Genomic DNA, 17,346 nt, shown 5'->3' on the forward strand with positions numbered 1-17,346 from the left:
GAAGGACCAGACAGAAATGTTTTAGGCCTTCTGGACTGTATGGTCTCTGATGCAACTCCTCTGCTGTTAGTAGATTAACAGCCGTAGGTAACACATAAACGAATGAGCGTGGCTGTGTTCCAGGAAAACCTCATTCACTGACACTGAAATATTATTCCTCTTTTGATTTTTTTCTTAACCATTTTAAAATGTGAGAATGTCATGAGCCTTACAAAAGCAGGCAGTGGGCCTGAGTTGGCCTGCAGGCCATAGTTTGTTGACGCCAGGTATAAAAGAAAGAGATTACGCTTTAGACCCAAATAAACCTGGGATCGAACCCTGACTCTGGGACCTCTTAGTTGTGTGACTTTGGACAAGAAACTAAGCCTCAGTTTTGTCAACTATAAAATGGACATAACAGAATTTACTGTGAGGTTGAAGTGAAATTAAAAAATCAAAAGTACCTAACTAGTACAGTGTCTAATAATAGCAGACCTTCAGTTAGTGTTTGCATTTGCCCTTTCCAGTTTGAAATAATTCCTCCACTCCTATATTCTCATAGCATTTAGCATGCACTACTAACACGTACATGACATTTAAATTCAAAGCCTTATATTTAACATACCTAGATACGTGTCTCATCTCTCCTATTAGATTAAAAGCTTCATTATAATGCGTGGGGTCAGTTTTGTACAATGTAGAATCAAATACGGTGCCTAATAAATATTAAGTGTTACCATTTTTTAAATAAAGGAAGATTAAGATGGAAAGTCACATATACGCGCGCTGCAGTGAACTGCTTTGTTTGGCTACAGTAGAGAGCGCCATGAGGGATAATACATAATGAAACAAATGTTATCTTGGGTTGATATCAAGTGGGAGAAGAGTGTTAGGGAAGGAAGACAGAGCTGGTAGAATATTATTAGTAACGAAAGGAATCAACATTTATGTGCTTGTGCTTTAGATACATGGTTGTGCAAATATAGGAGTTAGGGATGATGTCCTTCTCCTTTAAATCACATGGAGTAACAGAGGCGATACGTTATCTATAGTCTTCTGGTGTACAATGTGAAATACGCTAAATGTTTTAATTCTAAATTCAAACGTACTATCACAGTAAATAGGTCCCGTCAAACAGGAAAAATGTATAACCCAAGGACCAAGATTCAACCCTTTTATCAGTCAATCTCCCACAGCAATCCTAGAACTTCAACAATCACCCACCTAGGAGAGTGACTTCCAACTATTTTTTAGGTCCAACCATGCCCTTTCTCCCAAGCTTTCATGGGAGGTAAAGTAAAAAGAAGAAAGAGTATGAGCCTGAAGAACAGACCTTGGTTCAAATCCCAACTATACCTCCTACCAGATACGGATGAATTACTTCAACCCTTTCTAGCCTGTTTCTTCATCTGCAAACCGGGTTTTCTATTTAGAGAGTTGTTGTGAAGATTGTTCACATGAGAACAAGTGAAACTATTTATCTGGGGCCCAGCTTCCCAGCTGATTAGGTCCAGGTCTTCTGGGTGCTCATTTCCCACCCATCTCGGGTCCTTCCGCTCTCAGCATCCCACTAACATTACAAACTCTGTATGTCGAAAAACTGCATCTGTTACTTTCTTTTTCTTATTTCTGCTGATGAGTTAACCACCCTTCCAGTCAACTAGACTTACCTGGAACCTCTCCATTATCCTTTGTGATATTTTGCTCTGTGTACTGAGTATCCCAATACCCAAATCAGTTACATACTGATGATTTTTTTTTTTTTTTTTTTTTTGCAGTACGCGGGCCTCTCACTGTTGTGGCCTCTCCCGTTGTGGAGCACAGGCTCCGGACGTGCAGGCTCAGCGGCCATGGCTCACGGGCGCAGCCGCTCCGCGGCATGTGGTATCTTCCCGGACCGGGGCACAAACCCGTGTCCCCTGCATCGGCAGGCGGACTCTCAACCACTGCGCCACCAGGGAAGCCCGATACTGATGATTTTAACTACATTTCTCGGCAGTGAAGAACCATCAAAATAGGGGAATAGCAGAAGCACAGCTCATATAAAAACAGTATGTGGAATGTACTAGAGGGGGGGACAACCAGGAGGCTTTTGTAACATATTGGAGAAGACAGGTGGGCCTAGGCAAATGTAGTGGGGCAAAGGAAACTGAATCAAGAGATGCTGCGTGGTGGAATTACAAGAATTTGGCAACCAACCGGTTACAGGGAACGAGGAGGAGCAGGATGATTTTTTTTTTTTTTTTTAAGATTTATAGCTGCAGACTCACTATTCAGGACCTATTAAGCCATTCATCTTTATCAATACTTCAAAGAAAAGTTTTTTTGATTATTTACAAGTCACACTGGGGTAAATGAGTCTGCTTTATCGTTTCTTAAGCATATTCTCTGTTTTTACTGAATTATTCTGAGTATTATTTGAATCGATTATTTACTCACATTTAAACATTTACAACATGCTAGTCTTTAACATGGCAGGGAGGGGAGGCAAAATGGCAAAAATAAGATTTTGCTTTTGTAGGACCAAATTTTAAAAGGTGAGAAAAGCACATAAACTAATAATTATATCAATGTTATTTGTGCTACAAATAAAGCTAAGCATAAAGTACTATAAGAAAGGCCCAAAATATAATTGCCTTCATTTTCCTAGGATAATTAAAGTCTGTGTAATCTTAAGGACAGAAAGGTATTTTTGTTTGTTTGTAATCTTGAGTCTCACTTATATACCTAATCTGCTGTTGTGTTACAAACCACAGGCTGCAAATCCTATCTTAACAGAAAAGTTTCCCAATTCTCACATCTATGCTCAGAATAGATCACCGATAGAAACAGATCAATATTAATTTTATTCAAACCATCACAAAAAGAATCATTTAGTTTTTTTAGATAGAGCATCTTCTCACAAGTTTATCATTGCCAATGTCACTAATCGTTTTCCTAATGCTATAGATAAATGGACATTAATTCTCTAGGTTTGTAATAGAGGAAAAATACTTTTGCCTCAAGTATTTTATAAATTATATTATTTTTATCCCCTGCGAATTGCTCAGATAGGCTCAGATTTCAAGCTCTACTTGCTTTTGTAAAAAACTTTACAAAAAGCTCTCAGTTGACAGTACCTAAGAAAAGGCCTGTCATTCTTCTCAGTTCTTGTACTAAAAGCAGTGACTTCTGCCCAGATGTCTGTGACCAAAGGGAAAAAAGAGCTATAAAACTATTAATGCAGAAAGATAAGAACAGAACATTGGATTTAAGATGATCTAGAATCAATTAAAATAATTTTAACAACTCTGTAGAAGAATGATAGACCAAGAAGAAAACCCAGAGAAATAAAGTGCATGAATAAACGTGTACAAAGACAAAACAATGCCAGTTTACTAGGCATAAAGTGAAATTCATTCTAGATTCTTAATTTACCTACATGCTTAAATTTAACAGTGGCAAAAGTTAGACTAAAGTAAATAATGTATTTTCTCTTTTACAGTGAATATAAATTATACCCAGAGCCATAAGATGTCAGATAATCTGTAGGTAAGTTAGAATTTGGGAGGGAAAACCTATACATGAAGCGTCCATGTAGCCTCCAATTTTTATGTTCAGGTTGAATTCTAACAGTTCATTTTTCATTTGGTTGTCTGTAGCTTAGTAGATGGCCAGGATCCCAAGGAAACTCACAAAAACAGATTTAATGATTATATGATAATGACTATGGTAATAAAAGGCCAATCACCAACTGAAATATTCATTTTACGGGAAAGTATTTCTGATTCCAAAAAAGGAGTCCAGGGACACATCTATTCCTGCTGCAGTCTCAACAATAAGATCACCAACCCCACGCGGTAGGGACCCAGCCCCTCACACCCACAAACCCATCTTTTACCTGGTTCCTTGAAAGCAGAGATTCCCATATTTTATTGTTCATAACAACCACTCTGGGGACATATTTTTAAAAAAATCACTATCCTTTCCCCACCGATTATGTTTCAGTGCATTGGAGTAGGAGCCTGGTACTACTCACTACTCCAGTAGGTGGTTTGGGTACCACGCTGAGAAACACTGCTTTAGTGGCTTTGGCTGGCAGAATGGGAGAGAATTATGGTGGTGGCAGGTGCCTCCAGAAAATACCCAGAAGCATCTACACCTCTAGAAGAAGGGAAGAGACTAGGGAGAGAGTAAGCTATGAGAAGAAGGTAATAGTGGCCATAAATGTAGATTACCTGAAAGTAGAGAATTACCTTATATGGAACCCACAGATAAGAGAATAAACACCAGTTTTTGTTTGTTTTTTAATGTAAACCTACTGAAATGCAAGCCTAACAATGGGTCCTTCTTTTTAGAGTGGGTATAACTGAGGAACAAGGACACAAAGTTTTGAGAGTGCTACAGCCACATGAAGGGGAGATGGAGTGTAGGAGGGGACGGAGAGCAATTTTAAGCTCTTGCAAACAGATGATAAATAAAAATAAAACAGGAAATACAATATACTTTACCTTCATGCTTAGACTAAAAATCAATTACAGGATCTGGTACTAGTACAATACTAAGGAAGGTACACAGTCTTGGCCAACAAGAATATTGCAAACATACTACCAAATCACTTGTCTTAAAAATACACACACACACACACACATACACCCCTTTCAAATTACTCGAGAGAAAAGCCAGCCTGACCTCTCCCCTGAGGCTGCGTTCTGCCATCTCAAAGCAATAAATATTTAAACAGAAAAAATAAATATTTCAGAACAAAGTCATTCAAACCCAATGTCTATTAGGTTAAAAATGACAAGCCCTGTAATAGTCTTAATGTCTCCAACCTCTTAAGAGCTCTTTCTTCCAATCTCCTTAAAGCAGTATTTAGAACCTCAAACATCCCATGAATCTTGTCTTCCACCAGCAACAAGAGATACTCCGCGTCAGCTACCTGCTTCCTTGGAAATGAAACGTCCTTACACACAATTAATGGTTGGCTGTCTATTCTAGTCAATGTAATTGGTGATTTATACAATGCATGGATGATTATACTTTTTCTCAACCAAACTTTTCACTACAATTTAAATTAATTTACTCTTTATTGTGTCTTCATGGGCAATTAAGTTTGCATCTTCTCTAGATGTTAAACTGGAATATCCTTGAAAATAGCCACAACTCAGGTTCAGAATAAAACATTAGCAAGATTTTGTAGTGTGCCCTGAATAATAAAATATTTAATCATTCTTTATAGATTTTTGCATTGGGTATTCTATTATAGTCTACTTTAAAATGAGCAATCCGGGGCTTCCCTGGTGGTGCAGTGGTTGAGAGTCTGCCTGCCGATGCAGGGGACACGGGTTCGTGCCCCGGTCCGGGAAGACCCCACATGCCGCGGAGCGGCTGGGCCCGTGAGCCATGGCCGATGAGCCTGCACGTCCGGAGCCTGTGTTCCGCAACGGGAGAGGCCACAACAGTGAGAGGCCCACGTACCGCAAAAAAAAAAAAAAAAAAAAGAGCAATTCGTATGATATATATATATATAGTAACAGACAAAATTTTTCCCTATACCCTTCCCAGGACAAAATGGCATTTTGTCTGCAACCACAGTTAACATGATGGTTTACTTTTCCTCTATTCATTTCACAAGTAAAGCCCCTAAGTAGATCAGGGACTGAATCATATACTTCTTTATTGTAGCTTCCTCACCAAATGATAAGCGCATTGTAATCGATCTTTAGAAAATACACGCTAAACTGAATTAACCAGGTAGCTGAGTATCTGCTTCTGAAGCAGTCGGCAAAAACGACAGGGACCTTTCTCTCAACAGCTTTAGGAACTCTGCTGAAAGCTCACTACAATATAACCAGTCATAAATATTTACTATTAAATAAATATATATATATATTAATTGGAAAGCTACATGTGAGAGTCCATGTTATGTACCGTGGGAAATGAAAAGGAAAATGAGAGTCTCTGCTCTCATCAACTCTCACCCAGGTTAACCCAAGAACCTTTCTTTTAATAGTTCTCCTTTCTTCTAACTTAACCTCAACCTAATGAATTTTCCAAGCAGCTGCCAGAATGAGCTTTCTAAAATAAAACCTAAATCAGATATTGCTAATTAATTCTCTTCTTAAAATCCTACATTCCTCAATGCCTACAGGTCAAGTCCAAACACCTCTGTATGGAAGTCATGCCCCTTGCATACTTCATCTATTCGACTTCAATTCTCGCCATCAAATATTTATTGAGTACTTACCATGCATTATTAGACACTTTGTTCTAGGTGCTGGGGAGATAACAGTGATTAAAAAGACAAATTTCCTGCCCTTATGGAGTTTACATTCTAGTAGGGAGCGGGAGGTGGTGGGGGGGATAATAAACAGGCAAGCAACACAAGAAACAGAAGATGTGGTATGGAGAGAAACGAAGCAAAAGTGTGCAGGGAGTATCAGGTTGGGGGGATAGAGGACCCTCTAAACTACTGATTAGATTTTATCTTTCAATATTTGAAATTCATTTTTCCCCCAAATGCATTCTAAAAGATCTTTGACATTTATTTCCAGGGTGTTTTGGGTAATCTATTTTCCATTCTTAAAGTTAATTTTTATTTTTATGAAATTAGTACATGTACTAATAGCAAACCGAATGGGTACAGAAGAGTTTATGATAGAAAATGGCAGCCTCCTACCTCTCCTTCCTTTCATCAGCCCTCTTGGGAGTGGCTCTCTTTTAATGGTTTCTTAAAAGGCAGAGGCTCCAAGGCTGGAGGCTAACCCTAGGGGTTACTGACTCCTTACCTCTCCAGACTTAGATGCCACGTCAATCTTCAGATCTGTGCACAGAACATAGGACTTGGCCTCCCCATGAGGCCACTGAAAGGGTCAGGTGCGTTAACCGTTTGTATGGCAAACTTTGACCAAACGGAAGAGGAGCAGGAGATGAGAGGAAACCAGTAGATAAAAAACATCTCCACATTTCCTTCCAATGGACTGGGCAGAGGAGCGGCAGTCTATACAACCTCTCTGAAGACTTCTACTGAAACTAAGTCATCAGCAGTGTCTTTTACAAAGCTCTGGCCGACCTTTCTTCCTTGTTCTCACTCCCCCTTCCTCCCCCTGCTTTCCTGAGATCATACTCCCCAATAAAGTACTGTCTCCGGCTCTATTTTCTAGGGAACACGGGCTAAGGAAATCATCGGAGACTTATCTCTTGTATTTTCCATCTTCGCAACTTAAAGCTCTGCATCTTGGGAGATACCTTTAACTCTACTTTCTTTCCTTCTATGGCATGTTTTCTTTTGACTATCACATTCTTAATCTCTCACGCTCTTTCTCATTCTCAAACTGTTCCCTTCTCATTACACCCAGAACAGGTTTTATGAACGCATTCCGTTCTTTAATCTGACTACATTAGTTAGAATACTTCTTTAAATCTTTCTCTGTTCCCCGGAATATCTGTTTCCCCTAGGGTCAGGTTTTCTTTTTGTTTCTTCTCTTTCGTGCTGAAAGTTCCTCTCATATGACTAAGGATCCTCATGCACTGGTGACCCAGGTATAAGGACTTGGTTAGCTGGTGTGGATTTCCTCTGCTATCATATAAGGAAATCTGTTCTCTTATTAGGTCTCTTCCTGGAATTAAAATTCTAACTGGGAACTCAGTATGAGATAAGGAAGAGCATGGCAGCGGGCGGCTTCGTTTTAGTGCATGCTACTAGGAAAGTGTGGAATGACCTCCTCCTATCCTCCGAATATCAGATTAAAGGAAGGGGTGCCAATATCTAATACAAAAAGAATTAAATTTCCCCAAATATTCTGATCAACTTATTTGGAGTCAAACAATCTGGGGTTTTTGTTTTTCCTTTTTTTCATGCTGGAGAAAAGAGGTAGCATAGTAAATGATGGGGCTGGCTACTTCCACTGGAACATCTCCAAGAGATTTGTGTGTCCCCAAACAGCTGCTTGCTCTAAAATCCTCCTTTCTTCTAACCGAATAAAGCATCCATTTCCAAAATGACATTATATTTTATGTATTACTTGATTTAAGTAATAAGCACTAGAATATATGTGACTACCCAATTTAACTCTTCTGGTTTTGCACTTGTCATGAATTAACAAGTTAAAGTTCATTAATTCAATCAAGAAGTATTATTACATACTAAATTGAACCAGATACAATAATAAACACTGGCAATATAGTCCCAATCCTGAAAGAAACTACAGCCTGATGGAAAAAACAGACAAATGTATTCACAATTACAGTAATACATACTATGGACTAAGAGAACAATACATATACAACGCCAAGGAAGCACAAAAAAGGGACAACTCTATGAGACAGGGCAAGCTTTCTGAAGTAAGTGAAGTCTAAGCTAAATCTTTAAGGCAAGAAATTATTCCTGTGGGAGAAAGAGGTATTCTGGCCCAAAGTAATAATACATGAAAAATAATATATGAAGAAATATATGAAAAGCAGTAAGGTACAAAATATGGCATATTTGGGGAATTGCAAGTGGTTCAGATTTGGGGGTAGAGTGGAGGGAGAAAGCAACTGAGGAAAGGAAAAGAATTTTCAAATTTTCTGGGAGGAAAAATGAGAGAGCAAGTCAGGGTTTCACCCTAACGGGGATCCAAGATGACCCATCAAAGCTGCTAGAAACTGTGTCCCTGTCATCAAGCTATATGGGAAAACCTTCCTTCTACTAAAAACCAGGGAGGGCTGCATCCCTCTGAATCAGGGGTTGGCAAACTATGGCTTTGGTCCAAAGCTGGCCCACCACACGTTTTTGCACAACCTGAAAGCTAAGAGTAGTTTTTACATTTTCAACTAGTTGAAAAAATTTAAAAGAATATTTTGTGACACATGGAAGTAATATGAAATTAAAATTTCAGTGTTTATAAAGTTTAACTAATGAAGTGAGAGAGTGGCATGGACATATATACACTACCAAATGTAAAATAGATAGCTAGTGGAAAGCAGCTGCATAGCACAGGGAGATCAGCTCAGTGCTTTGTGACCGCCTAGAGGGGTGGGAGAGAGAGGGTGGGAGGGAGGGAGACGCAAGAGGGAGGAGACATGGGGATACATGTATATGTACAGCTGATTCACTTTGTTCTATAGCAGAAAGTAAGACACCATTGTAAAGCAATTACACCCCAACAAAGATGTTAAAAAAAAATAAAGTTTAACTAGAACATAGCCACACCCATTCACTTACCTATCATCCATGACTACTTTCTTGTTACAACAGCAGAACTGAACAGTTGTATCAGAAACAGCGTGGCTTGCAAAGCCAAAACTATTTACTATCTAGCCATTAATGGAAAAAGTTTATGGATTTCTGCTCTAAGTTAGGAGTCTTTCAAAGTCTCATCTCCTTCAATTAAGTCTCAGCTTATCTGTTCAGAAGTTCTTATAAGAAATCTCATACAATATTAAAGACTAGTTACATTATTTGTGGATATAAAAGTATTATTTTTAATTTCATAAATTATTGACTTCCATTTCCATATCTTCTTCTTAACAATTCCTTTATATATGAAATATCAAATTTTGCTTGCAGAACTTTATCCTGCAGTTCTAAATGAATTAAATATCTCCAGTTATATGATTTCAAGTTGTAATTTTTAAAACTGCATTTCCTTCTGTTAACAGCAGTCTAGCTATACTTATTTCCTGGACCATTAATTAAATAAGAAATGTTATTCTAATATTCTGAAACTGGTAGCCCTTTGAAAAAATTCAAGAGGAATGATGAAAAGAATAATATGCCAAAGTAAGCTAATCTAAGACTATTTCTAAGGCATTTGATTTATAATATGGATTGTTAAATCGGAATATTTTTCAAGGGTTTAATTTATTTTTTGGTTGTGTTTTACTTCTATTCTCAATAGAAAAATAAGATCATGATTCACTGTTGCTACTGATTTAAAAGGCTCTATAATTCCCAATTTTGGCTCTTCAACACTCTTTTTTTTTTTAATTTTTTTTTTGCGGTATGCGGGCCTCTCACTGCTGTGGCCTCTCCCGTTGTGGAGCACAGGCTCCGGACGCGCAGGCTCAGCGGCCATGGCTCACGGGCCCAGCCGCTCCGCGGCATGTGGGATCTTCCCGGACCGAGGCATGAACCCGTGTCCCCTGCATCGGCAGGTGGACTCTCAACCACTGCGCCACCAGGGAAGCCCTCAACACTCTTTTTTGATACAATTTCAACATCTCAAGAGAGGTGATCAAATTTACTTTTGCTGATTTTTAATATATCATCTGTTGGTCCAATTGGCATCTTCAAAACAGTATTTCTAAATAATAAGTTTAAAAAGTGAAAATTTCAGTATTAGTAACCTTTGAGGGATCTGGGCAAGACCTAGAAAAGTTAGAAGGCAAGTAGATCCTTGCCAATCAGCTCACAGCATGCTTTAGAATGGAGAAGAAAAACAATATTCTACTTTAAGAGCTGAGGGTAATATACTCTTACACTGAAGTTATAAATTGCTGACAAGGGCTTCCCTAGCGGTGTAGTGGTTAAGAATCCGCCTGCCAACGCAGGAGACGTGGGTTCGAGCCCTGGTCCGGGAAGATCCCGCATGCTGTGGAGCAACTAAGTCCATGCGCCATAACTACTGAAGCCCACACGCCTGAGAGTCCGTGCTCTGCAACAAGAGAAGCCACCGCAATGAGAAGCCTGCGTACCACAACAAAGAGTAGCCCCCGCTCGCCACAACTAGAGAAAGCACACGCACAGCAACGAAGACTCAATGCAGCCAAAAATAAATAAATAAATAAATTTTAAAATAAATAAATAAATTGCTGACAACAATGCATGGTCAATAGGCTATGAAAACTGAGTAAACGCAACATGCTATCAAAAACCAAAACTTATAACAAAGATATGATACTTAATAATACTCATAACTACTTAGTAATTGGATATAAATGATAAATCATTCATATAAATTGTCATAATTAGTCCAGAACAGTAAAGACTATAGAAACCATATGGTTTCACATCTATGAGGAATAATTCAAGGAGGTAGGTAAGACGAGTACTGAGAACAGAAGATTGAAGGGAACACTTAGCAGTTATTTTCAAATACTTGGGTTTTATGAAGAAGAGAGATTAACCACTCCATGTGACTCTGGATGACAGAACTAGAAACAATGAGAAGACAATAATGAAAACAGATTTTAGCTCACCATAAGGAAAACATTTCTACTTTGTAACAGCCAACAATGGAACTCTTTACCTATGAGGCTTGTAGTATAATGGAAGAGTATGCAAATTTGGAATTAAATGGATCTCATATTTGGAACCTATCCCTGTCTGTTCCCAGAACTACAAGGTTGCTTGACCTCTTGAATGTCAAAGTCTATCGAACGGGTGGGGCGGGTGTGTGTGTGGAGGAGGTGGGAAAAACACCACCTACCTAAAAAAGAGACTGACAAGTGACATATGATATGAATACAACTGTTTGTGTGTAAATGTGATTTGTATGTAAAATTGGTACAAAGTGGTATGCAAGAACAAAAGGTTATTTCAATAACAGTAACTATTAGTGGTGGTTAGGAACAGGGAAGCTGGAGCCAAACTCCTTGGGTTTAAATCCTGATGCTGTCAACTTGGCCAAGTTATTTAACCTCTCTGTATCCCTGTGTCCTAAGTTCTACAATACGAACGTTAACAGTACTTATAAGGCTGCTGAAAGGAATTACATAAGGCACTGATGACAGTGCCTAATGCATAATATATACTCTATAATGTTATCTAATCTATTACTATTATGTAATATTAGAAAAATAAATTCATTTTATTCTATAGTGAATTCCTTGTTATTGCAAGTATTCATCAAAGCCTTGAACATGTCAGAGATGGAAATCCCGTAAGTGAATAAGAGAGTCTCAACTAAATTCATTCATTCACACAGTCAGCAAGTATTAAATGAATATGTAATGCCTACAAGGGGCACTAGAGCACAGTGGTTAAGAGTACAGATTCCCAAGCCAGTCTGTGGATATGAATCCCCACATCTCTTAGTAGCTTATGAATTGGGGCAAGTTATGTAAGCGTAGTCTGCCTCAGTTTCTTCTTCTGTCCCATGGGGATAATTATAGGGTTGATGAGAGGATTCAATGAGTTAATGTAGGTAAGTGCTTAGCACAGTACCTGACAGTAATACATCATATACAAAGATTAGCTGATTAGCTATTATTTTGACTACATGCCAGGCACAGTTTTAGACACAGGGAATACAAGAGACTGCTGACAAGGTCCCTGACTCACAGAACTTACATTCTTTGTAGGGGTAGGGTAGCACTGATAAAAAACAAGCAAATAAAGAGTAATGACTAACACTAATATCAGTGATAAGTGAAGAAAAAGCAGGTTAAGGGAATAGGGAACAACTGGGGAATTCAAGTTGAGATAGGAAGGTCAAAGAAGAACTCTTGAGAAGCCTGGGGGATGAGCATTTCCATCTAAAAGAAAAACAGAAGGAAAGGTTCTGAGCAGGAAGATGCAAGGTGTGTTAAAAGGAACGGCAAAGAGGCCAGTGTCACTGGAGCAGAATATGGGAAGAGAAGGGCAGTAGGGGATAAGGCTGGAGAGGCAGCCAGGCTCCCGATCACTCAAGGCCTCAGAGACCAGAGTGAGGACATTGGGGTCTGAAGAGAAACAAATGGAAGGTTTAGAGCACAGGGGCGACACAACCAGACCTGCACTGCACTCTGGCAATGACCTCTAATGAATTATTTGACTCCAAGATTTCCTGAATTTAATCATTCTACTAGTAATAGAGGGACATTTGCATATCTGGGAAATGGAAACATACATCATGATGGCAGACTGAAACATTTCTGCTTGGAAGCTGAGCATCCAAACCCAATAATGAAATTACTACATTGGAAACAACAAAGCGTTTACTGCAGGGGAGCATTCCATTTGTGTTTGTTAGATTTCACATATGAAGTATTGTTTAGAAACGTTTAAGAAAGATTTGACAGTGGTTTTGGAATGTTGGGGAAAAAAAGTGAGGAATTATGATTCCAGAAGGGAATGCTTCAGATATCAACAATGCCAGATTCCAGAGAGGAACTGTACACCAAAAGGATGCTGTATCATCACCATGACAATCACATACAGATAGATGCCCAAGAAACAAACCAAGGTAAGGTATTACGTGAAGAGAAGTTAAAATGTGAGTAGTCCACGAACCAGAAATCAAAAGAGAAATGAGATTGTTCCCATATGGCGATCTTTTGGATGTGTGTGAAAATTTTCAGGGAAGAACAGAAAACTGGAAGAACACAACCAGGACTTTGAGCTAAGCCACTGAGAGGGGTGAGGAGTGCCATTTCCCTTTCAACATGGAGGTGTGCTCCGTAGCAATACAATCCTGAATAGCAGTTTGTCAAACACTAAGCTTTCCTAGTCTCGACTACAAAACTAAGAAGAAAGATAAAGGAAAAAAAATAAAGGGAAGGAGCCGAAAAAAGGTGTGTGTTTTGGGGCATGGGAGGTGACTGGGAAGAAAAACCATTTAGTAAATCAAAATTGCTCAGATTTAATTACTTATATGGAATTCTGGGTATCTTTTCAGGGGAACTGAGTAATTTTTAGAATAGCAATATTTTTCAAGGGCCAGCCTTGGCCTTGGCAAGGAAATGGTTATAACTGACGATAAGGAGCAATGTAGAAGAATTCAGAAAGAAACCAAAGCTCTGGAAAAAGTGAGGCTTTTTTTGGTTCATTGTAAAGGAACATAAATTAGCCTCAAACCCAATCTCCGCCTACCCCCCAACTTCCCAGAGTCCTGTGCAGCCCATAGAAAGTGGAAGTGAGCCAAAGCCAACAGTGTGGGCTGAAGCTCTGTGGATGAAGGGTGGGATGGGCTCGGGGGGGGGGGACCTGGCTGGCAACCCAATGGAATCACTTGAAAGCACTGCCACAAAATGGAGACTAAATAGTCACGGAGGACCTTCAAAATGCACAGAAAGTGGGATACGCTTAGCAAAATCAGAGAATAGATTCCCTACTCCAACTCATTTCAAAAAAACAAAAAAAAACAGAAAGGATAATAGAAAATGAAACAAAGCAAAACATACCTGCTCTCTTACCGGTCTTTAATAAAAGCATAAAATACCCTCCCTCTTCTCTCCTCCTAGCCACCCTGGAACGAATAGGGACCTGCCCACAGCTCAGGTAAAAGACTTCAGCCATCCAGCTACAAAGAGTGGAGATAGCAGACAATAGAACTGGTGGTGATTCATTACAAAAGAATACACTCCGGAGTGGCCTGCTGCCACTTGGGCTCCCCCGCACTATTTAAAGGAACAGCAACCTCCTTTCCAACCTCCCTTATTCTTAACACCTTCCCTCCTCTTGGTCCTGATGGAAAACAGATTTTGAAGAAAATGCCAGCAAAGCACTGAGCTGTCCAAGAAAGGGAGGGCTTTGTGTTCCACAGAAACTGGCAGTCTTACGCTATAGTAGAGAACAAAAATTTTCTTTAACGTCCACACTGTAAAATCTTTTCCTCTCTGCCTAGTATACTTTCCCTTTCAACAACAAATAGTATAACCTTTCTTATTAATTGGAGTTGAAGTCATTTACAACTTTGTCTAATTTGACACATATTACAAGAATGTATCTCTTCTCCTTCCTTTTATTCCACATTGTTATTTTCACAGATGTGAGGAGATGCAATAATTTGGTTCACATGCTCTGAAAGAAGAGAGTACCTCAGTGAAATACTCCTGTAACATATACAGGAATGACAGATAAACCTAAAGTTATTTTTTAAAAAGTCACATGAGCATGTCTGTCTACTATACTAGAATTCTGTAATTAAATTGCCATTTGCTTTTTTTTTAAAGCAAAACTCTGATAACTTATTGTAAATAACAGAGCCTTATAAACCAAAAACAGGCCTTATAAAACCAGAGCATATATAGTAACAATGTGTGTACACCGTGTAACTACAAATATGGATATAAACGTGATGAAAATGTCATCCATTGAAGGCCCTTCACCTTCCACCAAGTGAGCGATGGAAACCCGGGATATAGAAATGTTAAGATCAAAGATGCAAAGAACCTAGGTGACAAAATGATGAAAACATACCTAAATACTTTTCTTAATATACCTGTTAAGATACTAAATACCACAATAAACTGTTTAACTTTGATAAGTGAACCCTAAACACTGCAGACATTTTCTATTCAGAAAGCTTATGTGACAGATCATTATCAAATATTGGGATTTGACGTCTAGCTCAAAAAACCAAAAACTACCCCCCCACCAAAAACAAAACAGAACAAAACCATAGGACAAATAAAGATTTGGCCTATCTTGCTATTTTATGTATGTTACATTAACACAGAAAGTGTATACAAAAAACAAACATGCTGGAATATTGAAAATTCACAAGTTTGACATTCTATACTTTCCATTTGTATAAATTCAGGATGGGCAAAAGTGAGTTCCTTGTTTCCTTCAGCATTCACACACACTGAGAAAATCATAATGATTTTCACTTACCTATTAGAATTCTTAACCTCCCCCAACTGCCTCTTTCCAGTTTCTATTTATCTCTTCTGCTTCATTCCTAAAATTATAGTTTCCTTAAATACTTATTAAGACCAAGATATTAAGTATGCAAATGCTTGTGCATTTGAACTTGGGCTTGCACACGTTTACTCAGCTGCTCTAGAAACTAAGGGGACAGGCTCCAAGAGGCCACGGAAAACCTCTGATTATAAGAAGTCCTAGTTTAGATAACTCTTTCACTGATTTAAAAATATATACAATACATACAATGAAAAGTCAAGTAGTTGAGAAGGCTCCAGTAACAGCTGAGAAAGAAGAGAGCTGGTACCCTCTAATATGGTCAGTTAATGAAAACTAAACGAGGCTCCAAGTTTAAGAAGTATCATCTCCCAAGCAACAAAGAGAAGCCAGAAACATATTTTCTCTTTTTTAAAAAGTAAAGCAATATTTCAAAAGAGTTAATCGGGCTGACGATGAAGGGATAAGAAGTGGAAGAGAAAATATTTCAAGGGTTTCTCCACTTTCCAGAAGAGGGAGGGGTTTCTTAATAATCTCCAAACTCAGATCTGCTGAAAAATTACTATGGAAAGACATATTCTTTGAAACTTCCCTTTCCTCTCGGTCATGCTGGGAAAATCTCCTTAATGCTTTACCTCCTTCCAAACAGCACTGCGGGGCATTATATAACATTTAACAGAACAGGGTTCCAGTTCCTAAAATGATGCCTCTATCCAGATAGCCAGTTGACTCTCTCGCCCTCCGGTGGTGACTTAGGAAAAGAGATGAGAGAATACAAAAAAAAAAAAAAAAAAGGGGGGCAATCTCCTTAAAAGGAAAGCACTGTCCAGTGATGAAATTTCCCTATAGAGCATAAAAGCCTGGAGTGAAGCTGATCTTAAGTCTGAGACTAAAGGACATGAACGTTCCACAATGCAAACAATTCTCATTGATAAATCACAGTCTCATCGTTTCCTCTCAACCTATATATTAAAAAAAAGGGAAAAGGAACATACAGAAACGTGCCAAGAAGAAAAAGAGCACCGCCAGGGTAAATTGGGGAAGGGTATTCACCTTTCCATTTGTCAGGAATGACTTGCTAAAATGCAGCTATTGCCTGGTATAACCAAAGACAGGGGGAGAGAGAGAGGTACGGGGGGGTGGGGGGAGAGAGGGGCGGGGGGGAGGGGGAGGGGAGGAAGAGGGAGAGGGAGAGGGAGAGGGACAGAGGGAGAGGGAGAGGGAGAGGGAGGGAGAGGGAGAGGGAGAGAGAGAGAGAGAGGGAGGGAGGGAGAGGGAGAGGGAGAGGGAGAGGGAGAGGGAGAGGGAGAGGGAGAGGGAGAGGGAGAGGGAGAGGGAGAGGGAGAGGGAGAGGGAGAGGGAGAGGGAGAGGGAGAGGGAGAGGGAGAGGTCTTCCATTTCCTACTCCCTCTCCTTCAGATGTCTTTTAATGCCCGTGATTGTCATTTATATATTCAGACTTGTTCTTCTGCCAGGGAGGGCTCTACCTGCCTCTGCTGCACCTGGATGCTTCTACGTTCTCACAGAAAACAGTCTTTGCCAGTAACAAAGACATGAAAATGCAACATTTTCCTAGCCTTCATTTTTAATAAGCCATTTAGAGCAAAGGCAGCAAAACTGCAAGTCCATTGCCAATTCTGAGAAACCAAAGCGAATCAGGAATCAGATTTCCTTATAACACAAATTCTTCTGCAATTCTTAAAAGGAAGTCAATTCCTCTCCCCTCTTTTTGGCAGTCTACAAGAATCTCTTCCTACCTCTGCAGTCTCTCTCTCCCTCCCTCTTCTCAGAACCAAGACAAAGAGGTAGACAAATCCCCACAGGGTCTTTCCTGAGCT

General features: G+C 39.3%; 1 protein-coding gene across 18 annotated transcripts in view; it reads right to left on the reverse strand.

Moving 5' to 3' along the window:
- RBFOX2 (RNA binding fox-1 homolog 2) overlaps positions 1-17,346 on the reverse strand; it is a 256,259-nt gene that overhangs the window by 67,153 nt on the left and 171,760 nt on the right. Inside the window, exon 2 of one of the 18 annotated variants that reach the window (XM_089921273.1) lies at positions 11,043-11,097. The exons of 16 other annotated variants lie outside the window; for them this stretch is intronic. In XM_089921273.1, coding sequence (XP_089777399.1) covers positions 11,043-11,078 — 36 coding nt within the window. In that variant the 5' untranslated portion in view covers positions 11,079-11,097. Of the gene's footprint in view, positions 1-11,042; positions 16,640-17,346 lie in introns of those variants that run through there. One more of the 18 variants, XM_089921272.1, reaches the window with a different exon arrangement.

This window comes from Delphinapterus leucas, chromosome 11 (genome assembly GCF_059928025.1).
Source record: "Delphinapterus leucas isolate spDelLeu-1000000601 "Yukka" chromosome 11, BTC_Dleu_Yukka2, whole genome shotgun sequence".
Lineage (NCBI taxonomy): Eukaryota > Metazoa > Chordata > Mammalia > Artiodactyla > Monodontidae > Delphinapterus > Delphinapterus leucas.